Source organism: Parambassis ranga, chromosome 17 (assembly GCF_900634625.1).
Source record: "Parambassis ranga chromosome 17, fParRan2.1, whole genome shotgun sequence".
Taxonomy (NCBI): Eukaryota; Metazoa; Chordata; class Actinopteri; family Ambassidae; genus Parambassis; species Parambassis ranga.
In genome coordinates this window covers 22905050-22924724 of record NC_041037.1, presented here as the reverse complement: position 1 = coordinate 22924724, position 19675 = coordinate 22905050, and the positions used below count along the sequence as shown (strand labels likewise).

At 49.3% G+C, this 19675-nt stretch overlaps 5 protein-coding genes across 7 annotated transcripts; 1 reads left to right on the top strand and 4 right to left on the bottom strand.

The window, feature by feature from the left end:
• Window positions 1-120: 120 nt before the first annotated feature.
• Window positions 121-2377, bottom strand: LOC114450095 (inositol monophosphatase 1-like). Of its 3 annotated transcripts, none has more exons than XM_028428012.1 (9): window positions 2299-2377; window positions 1774-1852; window positions 1280-1413; window positions 1112-1216; window positions 1001-1046; window positions 820-928; window positions 625-733; window positions 401-552; window positions 121-326 (listed from the first exon to the last, which is right to left on the bottom strand). In XM_028428012.1, the coding sequence occupies exons 2-9, from the start codon at window positions 1834-1836 to the stop codon at window positions 199-201; spliced, it is 846 nt and encodes a 281-aa protein (XP_028283813.1). In that variant the 5' UTR covers window positions 1837-1852; window positions 2299-2377; the 3' UTR covers window positions 121-198. The 3 variants fall into 3 exon arrangements, with proteins under 3 accessions (XP_028283813.1, XP_028283815.1, XP_028283814.1); XM_028428014.1 differs by having other exon boundaries at window positions 2303-2363; XM_028428013.1 differs by lacking the exon at window positions 2299-2377 and adding an exon at window positions 2129-2292.
• Window positions 2378-2549: 172 nt separating this feature from the next.
• LOC114450096 (inositol monophosphatase 1-like) lies at window positions 2550-4303 on the bottom strand. Its single transcript, XM_028428015.1, has 8 exons — window positions 4238-4303; window positions 3711-3844; window positions 3524-3628; window positions 3404-3449; window positions 3221-3329; window positions 3023-3131; window positions 2794-2945; window positions 2550-2710 (listed from the first exon to the last, which is right to left on the bottom strand). The coding sequence occupies exons 1-8, from the start codon at window positions 4295-4297 to the stop codon at window positions 2589-2591; spliced, it is 837 nt and encodes a 278-aa protein (XP_028283816.1). The 5' UTR covers window positions 4298-4303; the 3' UTR covers window positions 2550-2588.
• A 2221-nt stretch (window positions 4304-6524) lies between these two features.
• Window positions 6525-11824, bottom strand: riok1 (RIO kinase 1 (yeast)). Its single transcript, XM_028426878.1, has 17 exons — window positions 11633-11824; window positions 10953-11145; window positions 10768-10858; window positions 10533-10602; window positions 10420-10462; window positions 9910-10002; window positions 9724-9839; window positions 8941-9021; window positions 8749-8835; window positions 8540-8677; window positions 8367-8470; window positions 8179-8285; window positions 8031-8096; window positions 7831-7947; window positions 7696-7749; window positions 7501-7611; window positions 6525-7253 (listed from the first exon to the last, which is right to left on the bottom strand). Exons 1-17 carry the CDS (start codon window positions 11683-11685, stop codon window positions 7143-7145), a joined length of 1635 nt encoding a protein of 544 aa, XP_028282679.1. The 5' UTR covers window positions 11686-11824; the 3' UTR covers window positions 6525-7142.
• A 262-nt stretch (window positions 11825-12086) lies between these two features.
• On the top strand, window positions 12087-15070 carry rpp40 (ribonuclease P/MRP 40 subunit). Its single transcript, XM_028426879.1, has 8 exons — window positions 12087-12290; window positions 12485-12629; window positions 12763-12831; window positions 12908-13003; window positions 13287-13409; window positions 14158-14335; window positions 14415-14549; window positions 14627-15070. The coding sequence occupies exons 1-8, from the start codon at window positions 12174-12176 to the stop codon at window positions 14823-14825; spliced, it is 1062 nt and encodes a 353-aa protein (XP_028282680.1). The 5' UTR covers window positions 12087-12173; the 3' UTR covers window positions 14826-15070.
• Window positions 15071-15173: 103 nt separating this feature from the next.
• cdyl (chromodomain protein, Y-like) lies at window positions 15174-18067 on the bottom strand. Its single transcript, XM_028426877.1, has 7 exons — window positions 17873-18067; window positions 16826-17564; window positions 16476-16729; window positions 16152-16324; window positions 15863-16073; window positions 15652-15795; window positions 15174-15568 (listed from the first exon to the last, which is right to left on the bottom strand). The coding sequence occupies exons 1-7, from the start codon at window positions 17894-17896 to the stop codon at window positions 15410-15412; spliced, it is 1704 nt and encodes a 567-aa protein (XP_028282678.1). The 5' UTR covers window positions 17897-18067; the 3' UTR covers window positions 15174-15409.
• Window positions 18068-19675: the final 1608 nt, after the last annotated feature.

The following is a 19675-nucleotide window of genomic DNA, read 5'->3' as shown; positions in this document are numbered from 1 at the left end:
TTTCCATGACGACCTGCTGTTTAAACGTGAAAAATATTTCAGTTCTAGTAAAAGAAAGCTGCCGTACATTAGCTTTACATGGTGGATACCCAATGTTACGCTTACAACGAATACACGTGGTTTGTTTTTGTCTCGCTCTTTATTTATCAGAAACGTACAAACTAAGAGGTAAAAAGCTGTAGGACATCCTGGGCTTCTTCACTGATGCTGTGGCAGCACATCATCTCTGGGTGGAGAGAAGGCAGCGATCTCTTCGATGATTCTCTCTGCGATAGTTTTGCTGTTTGCCGCAACAATTTTTCTGGACATGAGGTCCACATCTCCTCCTAAATACAGGCACGACATTGTCTGAACGCACCTGTAGCAGCGCCATTAAACAGCGTTCCCCCCGAGTCCTTACCTTCCACGTCCATCAGGACTCCTCCAGCCTCTGTCACAATGAGTGACCCAGCAGCCACATCCCAAACGTGGGTCCCTATCTCATAATACACTTCAACACAACCGGATGCCACCAGACACATGTTGATGGCTGCAGTGCCAGCACCACGGACCCTGCAGACACACAAAGGTGTCATCAACAGTTTGGCATTTCATGGTAAGCAGGTTTCTAGAAGGTGTCGTTACCCTTGAACAGGGATACACAAGATGTTCCTCAGGCTGCAAAAGATCTTCTCCACAGTTTCAGGGGCCCTGCTTGAACCGAACTCTGTGGCGACCATCGACTGTTTTATGTCTGAAAACAAACAGCAGCAGGTGAGAGGTGAACACCTCATAGTCTTCATGTAGCCTCTACTCAGAATTCAGTGCTGATGAATGGACCTGTCTGCTCAGAAACCTGAAGCGGCGCTCCGTTGCAGAACGCCCCCCTCCCCCGCCTCGCTGTGAACATCTTATCTTCAAGGCAGCTGTACACCACACCGAACTCAACCTGGAGGAGATGACAGAGGGTCACAGAACCATCACTGAGATGGTGACTTGTAGGACCAGACTGAATTCTGACCTCTTTGTTGACAGAGAAGCCGATTGAAATGGCAACAAAGGGAAACCTGCGAACACAGCCGGAGTTAAGATGCGTTCACCAACAGACGTTCTGCATATGTGAAAAACTCACGTGTGAACAAAGTTGGTTGTTCCGTCGATGGGGTCAATGATCCACGTGGGCTCATCAGTCAGAACACAAGACTCACCTGCAGCCACGGACTCCTCCCCTATGAACCTGTGACAGACACAGACTCAGTACTGTCATCTGGACTCGGTTCATCTCAGCATGGCTTCCTACCTGTGTGTGGGGAACTTCTCCTTCACTGAACGGATGATGAGCTGTTCCACCTTCTGGTCCGTTTGTGTCACCAAATCAACAGACGAACTCTTTGTCATCACCTTCCTGTCATCATGCAGAGCCTTACCCACCACCTGATCAATACACACATTAATTTATGATCAGTGTCACATATTCAACACAGAAACGATTAAACTGGACTCTGACAGCTGTTTCCTGGCCCAGAAAGAGTTTACACAGGAAGACCAGGTAGACCTTCTTCCAGCTGCTGCTGCCTCTGTAGGATCTGCAGGGCGATGGCTGTTTATAGTCAGGGTGCATGTGTCCAACTCAGTTCATTCATTCACTGTTCTATGTTTACAGGGGCCCTTCAGTTCACTAAATGAATGTGAACTGAAGGGCCCCTGCTTCAAAATAAGGGTCACGTGACGACCACATGAGCCTGCTGTAAAAAAAGACTCATCCAAAAACATACAACAAGAAGGAGTTCCGACCTGTCCGGCTTTCCGTGCAACAGCTACGGCGTGATCCATGGCGCTCTGCCAGAGGTCAGCCATGTCGGAGGAGCAGCTCCTGGTGAAGGGGCGGACACGGAGGTTATTGAAACACATTCAGCCAACACTCCACATGATTGATCATCACTCAGAAGAACCCTGTTCCCGCGGTGACCTTTAAAACAAACCCGGCCCTGCTACAGTGGTTAGCATAGTGTTAGCACTATGCTAGCGCCTAAAGTTCCCTTCATTAGAACAGTGCTTTAAAGAACCACTACGCGCCTCCCTTGATGGAGGCTGTTCAGAGTTGTCTTCACACAGCAACACACTACAAGCGGAGTCCTGCCCCCCAAACCTGTGAACGGTCCTTCAAGCCTACATGTACGTAGACTGACACGTCCCCCTTACACCTCTCTGAATGTAGTCTGGTCGGACGGAGACCACAGCGCGACTCTGGGTCGGAACTTTACCGTGAGGCTTGATCTGGCACTAAATAACAACAAACTCGACGAGGACCCGTCTCACCTACAGTTCCGCTGATGCTCCTGTCGTGGGGCCGCGGCTCCGTCACTTCCGGGTTTCTTCTTCTTCTGCGATTATTTCAGGCACGCTAATCTGCTGCGGTGTTATCGATCTGTGTTCATCAGTCTGAGCTTCTTCGTGTTGTGTTCTTTCATGTTGGTCATTCCGTGGTAGAAAACGTTTGTGTTTATGCTCTGAGTAAATTATGAACTATACAATGAATGAAACGTCAACATCACGTCACTTTCCACGTTTTATTTCATCTGTCATCTGACCTACATTCACACCAGGTGCTACACAGACACTTTATCGTCACGGCGACAGGGAAATGCCTGGATCACCTGAGCGATGTGATTGGCCACAGCAGAAGAGCTGGCAGCGATCACTCTCCTGGACATCATGTCGAAGGCTGAGCCTGAGGACGCAAAGACCAATGAGAACATGCCATGCCCCAATGGGTGCACACAGGTGACATCCCATCATACACTGGATACAGACCATCTGTATCCATGACGACACCTCCGGCCTCCTGGACAATGATGGCAGATGCGGCAATGTCCCAACAGTGCATCCCAATGTGATAGTAGGCATCGGCTCCTCCAGTAGCCACCTGACACATGTCGACCGCCGCTGTCCCCAGTGCACGAACCCTGAACACAAGAACAGAGTATGGATGAATGTAATGACTTCAGTGATCGATGATGTCTGTATCTGACTGATGACTCACCCGTGGACAGGAAGCTTCAGCAGTCTAAAGATGTTGGAGGTCATGGTGGACAGAGCGAGGTCATCACGCTCTGCCCCGATCTCCGTCACTACCACACACCTGCTTATGTCTGATTGGGGAAAACGCATCAAAACGTTGCTACAACACCAGAGCAGCCATCACTCACCACGACGTGTTTTGTTACAGGTATCAGGTCACCTTGCTGCCCAGAGGCACGCAGCGGGTCTCCGTTGAGGAAAGCTCCTCTTCCTCTTTGAGCATGGAACAGTTTGTCCTCCACACAGCTGTACACAATCCCAAACTCTGTCTGACAACAACAACAACACATCATGGCTTTCTGTCTGACTAAGACATGGGACCTGAGCTGACCGGTGAGCTCACCTGCTTGTTGACAGTGAAGGCAATGGAGACGGCCACGAATGGAAACCTGTCAGCAGGAAGCATATGAATGAATCCTTATCGATATGTCAGGCACATCACAAAGAGGGCGGGGCCTCCTACCTGTGCACGAAGTTAACAGTCCCATCGATGGGGTCAATGATCCAGGTGGGACAGTCGGTCAGCTCCAGATGCTCACCGGCTGCCACAGATTCCTCCCCGATGAACCTGATGTCAGAGGTCACAGACAGCAGTGTCATCAGCCTGATCACTTCCTGTAAGCTATTGCAGCACAGACAGACAGCAGAACCTGTGTTGAGGGTATTTGCTCCTGATGGCAGAGATCAGGATTGCCTCCACTCTCTGGTCAGTTTCTGTTACCAAATCAGCTGAAGAACTTTTCAGCTTCACGTCTTTTTGCTGGTGATAAGCCACCAGGATGGTCTGATGAGAGAAAACAAAGGAACAAACAGGATCAATAAACGAACACAATGACATGTTTTACTAACTGACAGGTCAGGGACAGAGTGACATCACTGCTGACATGATCCGTCCTGCGTTCTCTGAACCTGCCTCTGAGGCTGAGCGTGACACCTGAGCGGCAGCTACAGGTCTTTGTGTGTGTGTAAACTCTGGTTCGTGACATTCCTGCGCCTTCTTAATCAAACTGACCTCCCCCCGAACCTGAATGACATCACAGCGCTCCTGCAGCTGATTGGACACACACAGCACATGTGAACATCTACTCAGTGACATCATTGCTCAGCATCATCACTCCAAATAACCTCCCCTCCCCCACGTCTGCATCTGTCTGTTTCGACTGGTTGCGTCTCTTACCTCACTGGCCTGCTTAGCGATGGAGATGCCAAAGTTCAGACAGTCAGTCCAGTCGGCCATGATGACAAAAACCTGATACAAACAGTGCAGAGATGTCGGAGAAAGACAGAGGGACGCGTAACGACAGGCGTACAGCAGAATGCACAAAGACAAGTGAATAGGAAAGTAAACAAGGACGAGCAGAGGACACCACAAAGAAATTAATGACAAAAACAGATGGTGTCAAGTCAATGTAAAAAAAATCTAAAGAAGAAAATATCAATTAAAAGTATGAGGATGAAGGTAGAAGCTGCCGCGGTACCTCACAAAAATCTTTCTGAAAGTTTGTGAGCCTGTTTCTGTTATATGCTACAAAACAGCCAATCAGAGCCCAGCTCCCGCCTCCTGCAATATAGACACAGCCAATGACAGCACTACCAGGAGCACCGGCCCGCCCCTCATCTTCATCACGCTCTTCTGGCTAAAAGCAGGATGGCTGCAGGATGTCCATTCAGAACTTCATTTTAACATTCTCCATTTTAACAGCTTTAGTCTGATGTCAGGAGGGAACGGGGTCAGAGGTCAGTAGGTCACAAGAAAGTGGCTTCACATGGGTTCTGTCAGCTGACTCAATGCATATCCTGTTCAGATGTTCTCACAGATAATTCTGTTAGATACTTGAGCTGTGTCTCATTTCAGGGTCTGCATCCTTCGGAGGACGCAGCCTACGCGGTCTCAGGAGGCCTCCTAAGGATCCTCAATTGGAGGGTGAGGATACATATTTTATAGCTTTTCATATTTTAAGCTGTTTTGGAAGCCGCTCTGTGGAAGTTATTATTTTTATTTTTGCCCTTTTTAAAAACATCTTTAGTAACATGGCAGCCGCCGATCGTCAGCTCTGCAAACCCTGATGGACGATGTGGTGGACAGAGGAGACAGGCACCCCCCTCCCCCAGATGATGTCCCACTCACAGCCAGAGGACTCCAAGGTCTTCACCGTGGCATCATCCAGTCCAGCAGCACCAAGGACTCCTGCTCAGCCAGTTTACTTCAATTATAAATAGGTGAAAACACATGCTGTAACAAGGTTAAAAGAGTTTAAGAACACAGAGACAAGAACGATTTAATATACAATTTAATAAGTAACATTTAAATAACACAGAACATAAAAATCACTGCTGTCCAACATCCTCTGTATGAGCTGAGGTCTGTCCGCTCTTCTCTCTCTCTCTCTCTCTCCCTCTCTCTCTCTCTCCCTCCCTCTCTCTCTCCCTCCCTCCCTCTCTCTCTCTCTCCCTCCCTCTCCAGTCTCACGTCCTCTGTTATCAATTGTCAGGTTTCTTCTGTTTCCCTCTGCTCCTCCTACAACAAAATGACAACAGGCAGAACGTTTGATATAATAACCATAATATTGCTCCTCACGTGAACTATACTTTATACTATACTACAGTAAACAACAAGAAACAACATTCAATCAAAACGTTTAGTTTACAGCGCCTCGTATCGACAGGACGTCATGTTTGTAAATATAAAACTAATTTTTTTAATGCCGCTATCACTACTAGCATTTTAAAACTCTCCAACTACTGCTCTTTACTTACATTTAAATGTGAATTCGGCACTCCTGCCGCTGCCGCTCGCTTGGTCCGTCATTGTACTATTGGACAAAAAGTAGGTCCGCAAAGCATTGTGGGATATTTAAGGCCACGAAGGATGGTAGCGATGCATCCTCCAAATTCAGGCAAAAGGAGGACGCATTTGAAGGACCCTTCGACTTTTGGCGAATTGGGACAGCCTTCGCGCAGCTTTGTGACGTAAGCGGCCTTAAAATGCGCACTCCGAAGGATGCAGACCCTGAATTGAGACACAGCTTTAGTGTGAGTGACTGTCAGAGTGACTGCAGACTGTTGTGTGTGAACACACCGTGACATCACAGCACGGCGGCCTGACCTTTGACCCTCTGTCACACATGATTTAAATACTGTGAATAAAACTCAGTGTGGTTGAAGCGAGGCATCTGGACTTCTGGAGCCCTCTTGAAGACGTTCCTCTGCTCCTCCATCAGCTCCATCCATTCTGTTTGGTGGGACACATGGTTTATATGTGGTGGAGGAGCTCAGTGGGGGGTCCTGACCCGGATGACTCTTCATCAACGGATCAATAATCGATCTTTCTCTGCACAGAGCGCTGTGGGTAAGAAAGGCCAAAAACCTGCCTGGAAGTAGCAGAACAGCCTGGTTTCACTGAACAAAACAGCAGCAAGCTGCAGCTGGTCTGAACAGGAAGTCACAGAAACATTGGTATGATGGAGGGTCGTCCATTTTAGATTTATTCATCATTCAACATGTACATCTGTGCAGTACACACGGAGAGGGAAGGCAGAACAGATTCAGGTCTGTGTATGTGTGTTGCTTGGGTAGAGGTCTAGAAGATAATTTGGGTTTGACCTCTGACCTGGAGTCCTGACCTGAATGTGTTTACTGTCAGGTCCATTTACAGGACAGCAGTTTGACTACAATAACAAAGTCAGCAGTCTCCTGCCAGCCATTCTGTGTGATACATCCAGTGACATCATCAACACCACCGCACACAGTACAGCACAGATAACACACGGCGACGGCATTCTGAACATGATGTGCAGCTGAAGGTCGGGAGGGAACAGATGAGGACGAACACGTACATAAAGAACCTTTCTAGAAGACGTAGTATCGAGACAGTACAGCGGTCAGAGGCCTCCTGTTCCCAAAGATCAGTGTGATCAGAGAGGTAGCATCTGTGTGTTGCAGGGCTAACGTTAGCATGTTACCTGTGAATCATAGGACACCCACACCCCAGGTGACTGCAGATGGATGGTGATTCATTTGAAACCCTGACTGGCAGCTAGCTCGGTTCTTTTCACGGCAGTGCTGGCGTCCACACTGACAAGTCATCTGCCCTTCTTCATCTTGGCCACCTTCTCCTTCCTCTTCTTGACGTGTTTTGGTGTTTTGGTCTTTCGTTTTTCTCGTTGTGCTTCTTTCACCATCTTCTTCCTCTCCTGAAATGACCGACACACTTTTATTTCACATCCTTCTTATGTGTATTATATATATTACACTACTAGCATCGTAAATATTTCTACATTTCTTTATGTCTCTTTATTTCACCAGTTTTGGATATTTTTGATATTCTAATGCAAACACCAAACGGAGCAGTGCTCGGAAATGTTGTTGTTTACTCTGGTATATAATGCCAATAAAGGCCTGACCTGACCAACTGTTCCTTTAACAACAAAAGACAAACACCTTTTTGTCCACTGGAGCTTCCTCACTCTGCTCCTGCTTTTCTTCCTCTTCATCTTCTTCCTCTTCTTCCTCTTCTGATGAAGAGCCATTATCTTCCAGGAGAGCAGGAACCTGGGTCAACAGTGACGACATGTGATAGTCAGTAAGCTGAGCTAAGCTACAGGGTTCGTTAGAAGCACTATGAAGTGATCGTACCATCTGCACTCCAGAGAGATCCTTCTTCAGTCCGGTCAGCGTCTGATACAAAATCTGAGCAACACATCCATCATCTTCATCATCATCATCAATATTCTTAACATCAGCATCATCATTTTACCACTCGATGCTTACGTTCTCTGCATGTCCACTAATAGCTGACTCCTCCTCCTTCGTCCTCAGCAGCTCCACGTCTCGCTCATAGTGGCTGACCTCCGTCAGGGTGCGGGGGATGTAGGCCTTCTTAAACACCTAAAGGTGAGAGGAGGTCAAAGTTTAGAGGTAAGAGGTGATGGGCCAGAGGCCATCGCAGCCATATGTGCTTGTTCTGTCACCTCCTCATCCACGCGGTCTTGATCGGACCGCTGCTCCAGTGTCCGCTCAGCAGCAACTACCATTGCCTGGACAACAAACCGTCACATGAGCCAAGGGTGTCCATGTTCTGTACATCATTGTTTTTCTGATTAGTAAGTGTGTTCAGACCTTCTCCAGGTACTGGTCGATGTTGTGGCAGGTAATCGACGAATCAGTAATGAAGTCAAAGAGCTCTCTGACTGTCATCACAGCCACACTGTGCTTCACAAAGAACTCTGGAAGTCCAAAGACAGCACATGAGGATGGGGCTGCACACGTGTTTCAGAGCAGGTGACCCGAGTGCAGCAGTGTCTCACCATTGACGTTGCTGCAGTCTTTTCGAAGGAACTCCAGAGCGTGAGGATGATCGTGCTCTACCGACTGTGACACGTCAATGATGTAGGCATCTCCGTTGTGATACCTGTGGATGGGACAGACAGGCTGTGAACACAGACGCCTCACAGGAAGTGCGCGTGTGATGGGTTCTTACAGCATGTTGAATTCGCTAAGGTCGGCGTGGACAAGCTGCGCATCCTGGAACATTTTCCTCATGTTCTGTATAACCTGCAGATAGAGCTCCCGTGCCTTTGACTCGGACAGCACCGCGTTCTTCAGCAGAGGAGCCGGTCTGGTCGATCAATACAGACGATCAATACACGATATAGACATCAATGGGTCTGATCAGTGACTGATTCTTACATGTTGTCTTTTCCGATAAAGCTCATCAGCAGAACATGACTCCTGAGCAGCAGAGGTTCAGGGCTGGGGATTCGTGCTGTCTGCAGCCTGGAACACACACAGCTCTATACATATTCCAGGGTTCTGCCTCATTCACTCTCATCACATGTCTTAGTTCTGCTGGGTTCTCTGTGCATACAGAAACTTTCTGACCTGATGAGGTTCCTCATTTCTTTCTCGGCCCATGTTCTCACCATCTTTCTGGGGTTTCCTTTGCAGTAACCGTGGCGAAACCTACAAGGTAGATAGACAGGCAGACAGACAGTCAGGCAGGCAGACAGACAGACAGGCAGGCAGACAGACAGGCAGGCAGACAGGCAGACAGGCAGACAGGCAGGCAGACAGACAGACAGGCAGACAGACAGGCAGAAACACAGACAGGCAGGCAGACAGACAGACAGGCAGGCAGGCAGGCAGACAGACAGGCAGAAACACAGACAGGCAGGCAGACAGACAGACAGGCAGAAACACAGACAGGCAGGCAGACAGACAGGCAGGCAGGCAGGCAGGCAGACAGGCAGAAACACAGACAGGCAGGCAGGCAGACAGACAGGCAGAAACACAGACAGACACACAGGCAGGCAGGCAGAAACACAGACAGACAGACAGGCAGGCAGACAGGCAGGCAGGCAGACAGACAGGCAGAAACACAGACAGACACACAGGCAGGCAGGCAGAAACACAGACAGACAGACAGGCAGACAGACAGGCAGGCAGGCAGGCAGGCAGACAGGCAGACAGGCAGAAACACAGACAGACACACAGACAGGCAGGCAGACAGACAAGCAGAAACACAGACAGACAGACAGGCAGACAGACAGACACTTTATTGATCCCCAGGGAAATTCAAGACACCAACAGAGGAACTCAGGGTCTACTGATGTAAACACAGTTACCAGTGCGGTCTCTATTCTTCTTCTGTGGTGTGTGACCTACCGGAACTCCCCGCTGACGTATTTGTCTCGGTCTTTGAACAGAAGGATGGACGTCTTGTAGATCTTGATGGCTCTGCTGTCGCCTGTGCTGCCTGTGCTGGCGTGATAAACATTTGCCTGAAAAACATATTGCAGAACTCTCATTGGGGAAACGTGTGTGCGTCCAGTCGCAGTGCGGTGTACTGACCTCCTTCCCTGTACTGATGCAGCCATTGATCTCACAGATGACTCCTCGACTCAGCATCTTGAACAGTATCATTCTAGTTCGAGGATCTAAGACCTGCAAAAGGAGCAACCATCAGCAGCCATTGACCTCCAGGCGTTTATTGTCTGACCCTGAAATCAGCCTTCATGTTATCTGGTAAACCTTCCATTACTGCCAGCTCCCTGCATCACACGTCTTCCTCACTGCAGAGCTCTGACCGGTGTGATGTATGCCTGTTACAAGCCTGTCTGAAACATGAGGCGGTGTCCATGGTTTATACTGAATCCTGTGATAAAAAACAACCTGCCACACTCACACAGCTGTCAAGCTGCTGTCACAGGTCTGTACACAGTGTACTACATATTCTTGGTCTTTAAATGTTGACCTATATTTATTTATTTTTATCTATAACACTAAGGTGTGAGAGGAGCAGGATGTGTCTGTATGCTATCAGTCCTTTTCAAAATAAAAGCATGCCTATGTGATGCTCACCTGTTCAACAGTGGCTCGATCAGATTTGTCTTTTACTCTGTGCCTGTGGTGAAAATCAGAACTTTAGTTGCGTTGGTCACATGACTTGTAACAACAGGCGAGTCTGGACTTACGTGTCGGCATCTTTCTGTCTCTGCATAGCTGTGACTTTATTGATCACAGAGTCAGCGTAGTTCAGTTTTTCTGCAATACAAACGGGTCACACACCTCATTATGCTGCTGAGGAAGCAAAGCATCGGTCCACAGGCCCATCACATGTTTCTATACCATGTTTGATTGATTGGTGCTTATGAGGCAGCTCTGTGCTAACGAATGAAAACCACGTGCACGTGTGTGTGTGTGTGTTACCCAGGTTGATCTTGTGTTCATATTTCCTCAGAGCTTTGCCAGACGGAGTTGATGGTGGAAGCATCCTATTGGACGGACTCTGTCTGTTGAACTGAAGAAAACAAGGACAATCAATCAAACGGCTCTGATCGGTTATCACTGGCCTGATAACGGCTTGTAATCTGATTGATCATATTGTGTCTGACTTGAGAGCTGAGAGTCGTCCGGTTATATCTTTTGGTCAGTTCTCCTGCTGAAGACCACACCCACTCTTCTTCATCTCCATCTTCATCATCATCTTCTTCTTCTTCTTCTTCTTCCTCCTCACTGTTGTTATGCTGCTCTGGTGAAGGCTGCAGAGTCAAATCACAGATGTGACTCTGCAGGACTGTTTGGCTGCTGTGGATCCAGGCACAGAGACACAATGGAGAACCAATCAGAAGGCTGCTCCTCTGTGTGTGTGTGTGTCTGTGTGTGTATGTGTGTGTGTGTGTGTGTGTGTGTGTGTGTATGTGTCTATGTGTGTATGTGTGTGTGTGTCTATGTGTGTGTGTGTGTCTATGTGTGTATGTGTGTGTGTCTATGTGTGTATGTGTGTGTGTGTCTATGTGTCTATGTGTGTGTGTGTTAGACACATCAGGCACAGCGCTTCAGTCAGCCATGACAAACCTGCCTTTACAGTCTCACTTTACGTCACTAACCCCTTGTTCAGTAGGATCAAACTGGAACGTGTCGCAGACACGTGGGTTTAATACTGGACAGGTACTGGACAGGACAGGACCGACCTGATTGGTCATTAGATGGCACGGGGTACCAGAGTGACGGACCCCGTAAAACGTGGCCCCACGCACTCATACGCATAACATTCACTAAGAATCAAACTCACCTTTCCTCCTCCGCGTCATCAAACTGGCCGGGTACACACGCGATCGCCGACATGACGTCACAGTCCACAGACACAGGTTAATCTAAACACAGAGCTGTTCACATATGGACCGCTTTACAAAGCTCGCATAGCTCTGCACACTGTAGTGTTCGCGTCACTTCCTGTTCCGAACACGTGACTAAGGCAAGTGGAGAGGCTCAACGAGCGAAGTACAGATCAGTGCTGCCCCCTGCGGTGGAAATACGTCAGCACAACATCGCTCTTTCAGCGGCTAGGAGGGGTTTGGTAGTTGTTAGCAAACACCAAACTCAAACATCGAGCCACCTTCAGATCAGGTGATGATGTCACTATAATGTCATTATTAAATGTCATAAGGCGACTCACTTAAACATTTTATATTTCGTGTTCGGCTGAGACTACGTTCACCTGACGTCATCAACTCGTAAACTTTTAGGTTGAAAGGGCCGCCACCGGAAATGGGAAGGCTGTGTGTTAGCATTAGCCCCCTGATCAGAGAGCAGTGTGATACAACGTGGGCAAAATGTCCGTGGACGTGAGTCCGACTCCGCAGAGCCTCCTGGTCTGTGACCGGTCCAGCTTCCTTGACCAGAAGAATCGGCTCAACTCACAAGTGGAGCAGCTGCGCTTCAACTACAAGGTGAGGCTCCTACATGTCGGCTGTTCTCTCATAAACCTGAGCTAGCTGTTAGCTACAGCGCAGCTAATGTACTGACAAAAAACACAACAACCAGCGCGTGTCTGTGGCCACAGGCTTCAGAGTGGAGGTCGGAGTTCTGAACACAATGTTCCGAAGTTGTGGCAGATTGACCAGAGCTTCTTTCACCTGTGCAGGTGTCCCTGCTGCTCCCCGAATGTGGCTCCGCCCCCTCCCACCTTGACTCTGTCTTGAACAGTTTCAGTAGTTTCTGCGTGATCCGGAACCTGCCCATATATGAGCTGCTGGACCGACACTTCCTGGAGTCAGCCGTATACCACGGTAACGCCTGACACGCCTGTGTGCCTCACACCACAGGGGCCACACCAGAACCGAGCCTCGGGATGCTGATCCTGGTGTGGGGTACACCCCCACGTCACACGCTGCACTGAGTCCTTCTGTGCCTGTGTTGCAGGCAGCGTGTACGGCCTGTCCTACGGGACCCGGATGGATGAAGATAACTGTGTTGCTCTGATGCCAAACGGTAAAAACCTCATGATGTGTGACATCACTTCCTGTTTACTGCACACTACACGCTCTGTCCCTCTGTGTCCCTGCAGGTCGTCTGTCTCTGTCTCTGGACAAAGACTCCTATGAGTTGTTGGGACTTCAAGGGAAACCATCCAGATTCAACCACAGAACTCGCATCAGATTCGGTTTGGGTTCACTTCCTGTTTTCAATGAATACTGATCACGCCTCTGTGCTCACCCCTGATTCGTTGGTCCAGTTGATATAGATCTGTCAGTGACTAGTTGGTGTCCAGTCAGACTGCAGACGGTGTCAATGCACAGGTAGTAATTAATCTGCATCAGTTGTGCCACAGTGCTGACCCTGGTTCTCCGTTTAATTACCTGTCAGAGGGACAGAACCTGAAAGGATCAATCGGTGTGATCAAAGGATGTCTTTCTGATAAATATTCTGTTCCTCTGTGCACACAGTGGTGTCCATTGACCTGACCGACAGTAACATGGCTCCTGGCGGGCAGGGCTACCTGAGGCTCCTCACAGGTCTTAAGTCACGCCTCCAACTGCAGACTGACTTCCTGCTGTCGCATCATCCAGGTGACATCATCGAAGTTATCGGCCCTATGCTACCTCCATAGTAGAGCTGCCTGACAGCTACAGGCTCGTCCTCCATTCTACTGTGATGAATCCTAGGAACTACAAATAAAGCTGCACTGACTGTTCTATTAGGAACATACGGTTCTATCAGGTCCTGCAGAGATCATGGAGCTAGTCCATGTAGAGCCTTGTAGGTGAGGAAAAGGATCTTGAAGTGTATTCTTGAGTCCACTGGGAAGTGAAGAGACACTAGAACAGCAGAGATATGATCCTTTGGCTGCTTCCTGTCAGAACTCCAGCTGCAGCTGTTCATGCAGTGATGTGGACATCCTGACATGGTGAGCTGCAGGAGTCCAGTCTAGAAGCAACAAAAGCATCACTCTGAGAGGATGCTCCTGATCTTAGTGATAGTAGGGAGGTGAGAGAAGGGAGGTCTGTTTATATGAGGGATAAACCACAGGATCAAAGAGAACTCTGAGGTTCCTCACAGTCGGACTGGAGGCCAAAGTGATGCCGCCCAGAGAGAGAATGTTATCAGATAATCTAGATCTGAGATGTTTGGGTCCAAAAACTATGGCCTCAGTTTATCAGAGTTTAACAGTAAAACACTGGAGGTCATCCAGTACTTTCTGTCCTTAAGACATGTCTAAAGTGTCTAAGGTTGAAAGTTTGTTAAACCTGTTTGTGGGCTGGACCTAAGATTAGACTTACCTGTGTGACCCATTATCCTTTGCTCCTCCTCCTGCAGGCGGCATACCCTCTCTGCAGCCCCTTCTGTCTCGCTTCGAATGGTCAGAGCACAAGCCCAAGGTCGTACATCGAAGTCTAACTGACCTGGCCTGCCCTGTTCTGACTTCTGACCAGTGGTCATGTGACCCTCACAGCTTCCTGGAATGGCTTGGAGCTGTGGACGCTGACATCAGCAGGTCATTTTCCATGACAACCAGTGATGCCATCATAATGTGTAATTCATGACTTCCCATTGATTCTTGTTCTGCGTTTTAGTGAGAACTCATCCAGCACTTTCCTGTCCTCATGGGTCTGTCCTGAACCACAGAGACCAGTCAGTCAAGCCCTGAGCGTGTCGGTCTGTGGCCTGCTTCTGCCTCAGGACCTTCATCGCCTCACACAGGCGCTCAGGTCAGCGGGCCGATGACATCATGTTACTGTGGGTTTGGAGTGAACAACAGTGTGTGACTGTCCTTACGTGCCTGCAGGGGTTACCTGGAGCAGCCGAGGCTGGAGTCCTGGGCGTCCATGACCGTTCATGGTTTTGTGGACAGTGTAGTGTCATGGGGAGAAAACGAGCACAGGGTGCATAGAGGTGGACACAACTTCTACACCCTGCTGATGTTCCACAACCACATGTACCATCTACACCTGGCCTCCGAGGCAAAGGACTCCTGTCCACCATGACGTTTGCTGCCACAGTGCTGCACTCAAACCCAAGACCAGTTTTTCATTTGAGTTCAATAACATCTTTAGTGTTGGCTGATGGAGGAGCATCTCCTCTGACCGCCACGAAGTCAGTCAAATCAATAGTTAACCTGAAACACTGTAGCCCAGATGTCCCATGATTCTTTCTGTACCTTATACTGAATGCATGTTGGGGTAATGATGTGTACATACATTTGTTTATTAAAGACTTTTCATTAAGACTGTTTGAAATTCGAATGTACATCCAGCTGAGGGGGGTCTGTCAAAATGAGGTTCAACCTCTTTACAGCAGATGAGTGGGCACAGTGTGCAGAGTCCAGGCACGAATCATATGACACAAGTTCAGTTTTATACAACATATGACAAATGGACAGGCAGCTCACCGTTAGGTGACAGTACTCAACACAAAAACGGTCCATGATTCAGCCGACAGGAACTTTGATCTATCTAAGCTAAGCTAGGCTAACATCCTGGACACAGAGGGCAGCCTTCAAATATGACAGTTTTTAGACATTCAGTTTCCCGTCTGTGCCACAACACAGACTCGAACCAGAATCCTGGTTTTAGGAGAGCTCGGTTCTCCTCTGCAGGTACTGCAGGATGGAGTCGGTCCCCTGTGACGAGCCCCAGACTCTCTTCAGTGTTTCACACTCACGCTCGTTGGCCTGCTCCAGAGCGCTGCGGCTGGTGTTCCTCATCAGGGCTTTGGACTCTCGCAGAACCTGCAACAGAAGTGGAACCACCACCCAGACCTTAGAGGGCAGAAAGACAGAAAATCGTCCCTGTGATATTTTGCACAACTGACCAGCGAGTCGACGGCCACCAGCTCTTTGATTCGCAGCATCACTTCCTGTGTGAAGGTTCCAGGCCACAGAACCTGAGACACCAGACCTTTGGAGCAGGCCTCCTGGGCTGTTAGTTTCCTGCCACTCAGCAGCAGTTCATTAGCCTGCAACACAGCACCACTGTCAGGGAAGGGAAGGTACATGGAGTCGTTAACAATGCAGTGGACTGACCGCAGCGAGGCCCATGATGCGGGGGAAGGTGAAGGACGAGCAGGCGTCAGGCGTCTGGCCATAAGACGTGTAGGGTGTCTGGAACCAGGCTTTCTCAGTAGCCCACACTACGTCACAGAGTGGCAGGATGGCGGCTCCGAGGCCGAGTGCTGGCCCGTTCACTGCTGCTACAATCGGCTTCCTGAACTGGATGAAGGTATTGACAAAGGTCCTAAGGGAGAGGACCCAGAGGTCAGAGGTCATCACTACCTACTCACACAGGACCGACAGGTGTCTGCAGGGGTTTTACCTGATGGTTTCAGCCATCTTGATGCTCTCCTTTTTCCTGTCGTCTGTCAGACGTCTGATGAAATACACAAAGTCAAGGCCGCAGCAGAAGACGCTGCCAACGGCACCAAGTAGCACCAGCTTACTGTCGTCAGATGCTGCCGTCGCCATGGCACTCTGGATCTCCTTCATCACCTAACAACAGGAGAGTTCAGTTTATAGTGTGAACCCTGTTTATTGGCTCAGTAAGTTACACCACCTCAATGGCGTGTGGAGCCGCTCACTGGGAGAATTGTGAGTCTAGTCCTGATTTGAACTGCAGTGACACATGTGGGCGTGACCTCACCTCAGGATTAAGTGTGTTGTTCTCAGAGCTTTTGGTGGACAGCAGGATGTGGGTAAAGCCATCTTGTTTCTTCACCACAATGTCACGGTAACGGTAGGAGCTCTCAGTCTGCCGAACACTGAACCGTAGGCGTTTGTCGAATGCAGAGCGTTCCTCCAGACGGCGTTTCCCTGTCACAATGGTTGCCCCAGCAACAGCACTCTGTACACCGGACATCCCACTGGCTGCAACAGCCTCCATCAGAGCTGAGTTCCCTGGAGGAGAGAAGACAGCAGCCATTGAAACACTTACACAAAGAGACAAGAACACTGACGGCTGTCCGTGTATCATGACCACTGGGCGACCCTCACCCGAGCCGCTGAGGGAGCGCATCGCAGCAGGTGTAATGGGGACCTGTGGTGGGGGTAGGAGGTTCTGGCTGCGAGGTCTGGTCCCCATGCGGGCCCGCTCCTCCCCGGGTCCCAGCTGCACTCCTGCAGGTTTTTCCAGCAGAGCAACCTCAGGCGGGACCAGGTGGGCCTCCTGAGCTCCTGCCTCCAGGCTGTGGGCCGCCTCACTAGGAGACTCCTCCGAGCCCAGCCGGCTGTTCATTGGACTCTTAGGAACCAGGATCTTGATTCCAGTTTTGGACAGATCTACACTACGGCGGGCAGAGCCGGCCGAAGATGCTGACATCAAACCTCTGCTGAAACTGTCGACCGGCAGAGGCTGCTCGCCGCCGACAGAAGCCAGGCGGGACAGTTCGGTGGGAGTCAGCTGTGCTGGACTGAGAGGGGGTTTCACCTGGTTACACTCGCTGGCTAAACTTCCGCTGACGTCACAGCGGGCTCCAGAGGTGGGCGGCGGTCTGCTGGGTGGTCTGTGGGCGGGGCTGCAGTGGAGGCTGGGGGAGCCGCGGGTGGAGCGCAGCAGCGTGTTGTCCCTCTGCCGCTCTGCGTACTGACGGTTGAAGTCGTGGACGTAGTTCATGCAGGTGGACAGGTGACTCTCAGGTTCCCAGGTGTCCCCCTGTGAACCATAGCCTCTCCACCTGACCAGGTACTCCACCCTGCCCTTCTTACTTCGCCTCTTGTCGACAATCTTCTCCACCTGCAGAACACAGCATCGTTAGAACCATGTCACCCTGTGTTGTATGTATCAGGATCAGTTATGAACCAGCAGAGTCTGCACCCGTCAGGTTATTAGAGTAAAACTCATTTCAGCAGCATGAAGCTGCTGCTAGCCCAGAAGCTAACAGCGTGTGTTTAACTGAACGGTCCGCGGCTGCCTCACTCTGACGGTCTGCCGACGCTAACGGACCGGTTCGTTTGTCTTTGTCTGCGCAGCGCGTCAAGTTCTCAAACTTTACCAACTCTGCCGTCAACGGCTGTTAGCATGTTAGCATTAGCTCACGTAACCTCGTAAAACTCCTCCGTAGCCATGGAAACTGTGCGCGTGCACCAGCAGCTCCTACACGGTTCTTTGGGTCAACTGCAACATGAGAAAAAGTTCTGGTGTCGGCCCGGAAAGCCCGTAGAAAGTCCCGTTTTCGCTTCCACACAGTCAGCACATCAACACTCACTACCTGCTGTTAGCTGTTAGCATGTAGCCTGACGGAAACATCCGCTCTGACTGGTTGACCTCCAAAATAAAAGTCTCCTCTCTCAGCACAGTATTTACAGTCGTTCAGTAGATTCGTAGTTCATCAATATTCTTAAGATTTCAGTGGAAAGACTATTTATTTTACATGGTTTAGGTATGTGGGGAAAATATTGCAAAATATAATGGGATAAATGTGTTGCAGCTCTTGGCCAATAGGAATCCAGCTCTTCATTCACACAACACATTTTCTCCTTTTCTCCTCCTGTATGTAAAAAACATTGGACAAAAACACTTAGCGCTTGTTGTGGAGACAGACCACATGAGCCTCACCCCTGTGGGGGACTAATCAGGAAGGATCTTTTCTCCTAAACAGAAGCAGAGGGGCAGATGAGACACCGAACAGGACAGCTTGAAGTCTTGAGGAAAGGCCTGTTTTTTGTAAGTCCATGTTAAAATCAGAGCACTTCTCTGTTCTTACTGACACACATGTAAAAAGGCTGGTCTGAGTGGAACACAAGCCAGAATGTGCACGTAATGTACATGTGGTATATAGTTATATATATAGTTATACATACTTATATCTGCCTCAGCAGAGGTTTTGTGCTTGTTTGTGTGTGTGTGCATATGTGATATCCTGTGTGTATACGAGGGGTGGTTGCCCACCTTTATGTAGTGTCTGTGAAGCTGGAGGTGGAGATGACATGATATGGGATTGATTGATGGATGGTTGACAGGTGATTGGTGGATGACTGACAGGTGATTGATGGATGGCGGACAGGTGATTGATGGATGACTGGCAGGTGATTGATGGATGACTGACAGGTGATTGGGGGATGACTGACAGGTGATTGATGGATGGCGGACAGGTGATTGATGGATGACTGACAGGTGATTGGGGGATGACTGACAGGTGATTGATGGATGATGGACAGGTGATTGGTGGATGACTGACAGGTGATTGATGGATGGTGGACAGGTGATTGATGGATGACTGACAGGTGATTGATGGATGACTGACAGGTGGTTGGTGGATGACTGACAGGTGATTGGTGGATGACTGACAGGTGATTGGGGATGACTGACAGGTGATTGATGGATGACTGACAGGTGATTGGTGGATGACTGACAGGTGATTGGGGGATGACTGACAGGTGATTGATGGATGGCGGACAGGTGATTGATGGATGACTGACAGGTGATTGGGGGATGACTGACAGGTGATTGATGGATGATGGACAGGTGATTGGTGGATGACTGACAGGTGATTGATGGATGGTGGACAGGTGATTGATGGATGACTGACAGGTGATTGATGGATGACTGACAGGTGGTTGGTGGATGACGGACAGGTGATTGATGGATGACTGACAGGTGATTTTTAGATCGTGTGAGTGCAGTGTGCTGACTCCTTTGCATGCGACATGTATAAAAAAAGGGGTCTGAAACTTCTCCTTCTCTGTGTCTTTACTGTGAACTTCAGATTATACAAAAGATTAATTTCCACATTTACATGACGGTCAAACGACTGTGATGGTCCTGGGCTCAAGGCTTCTGCTGTCTACTACTTGTCTTCACACTTTTTATATTAACCTCAGCAGCCGATAAAATTGCATCACATA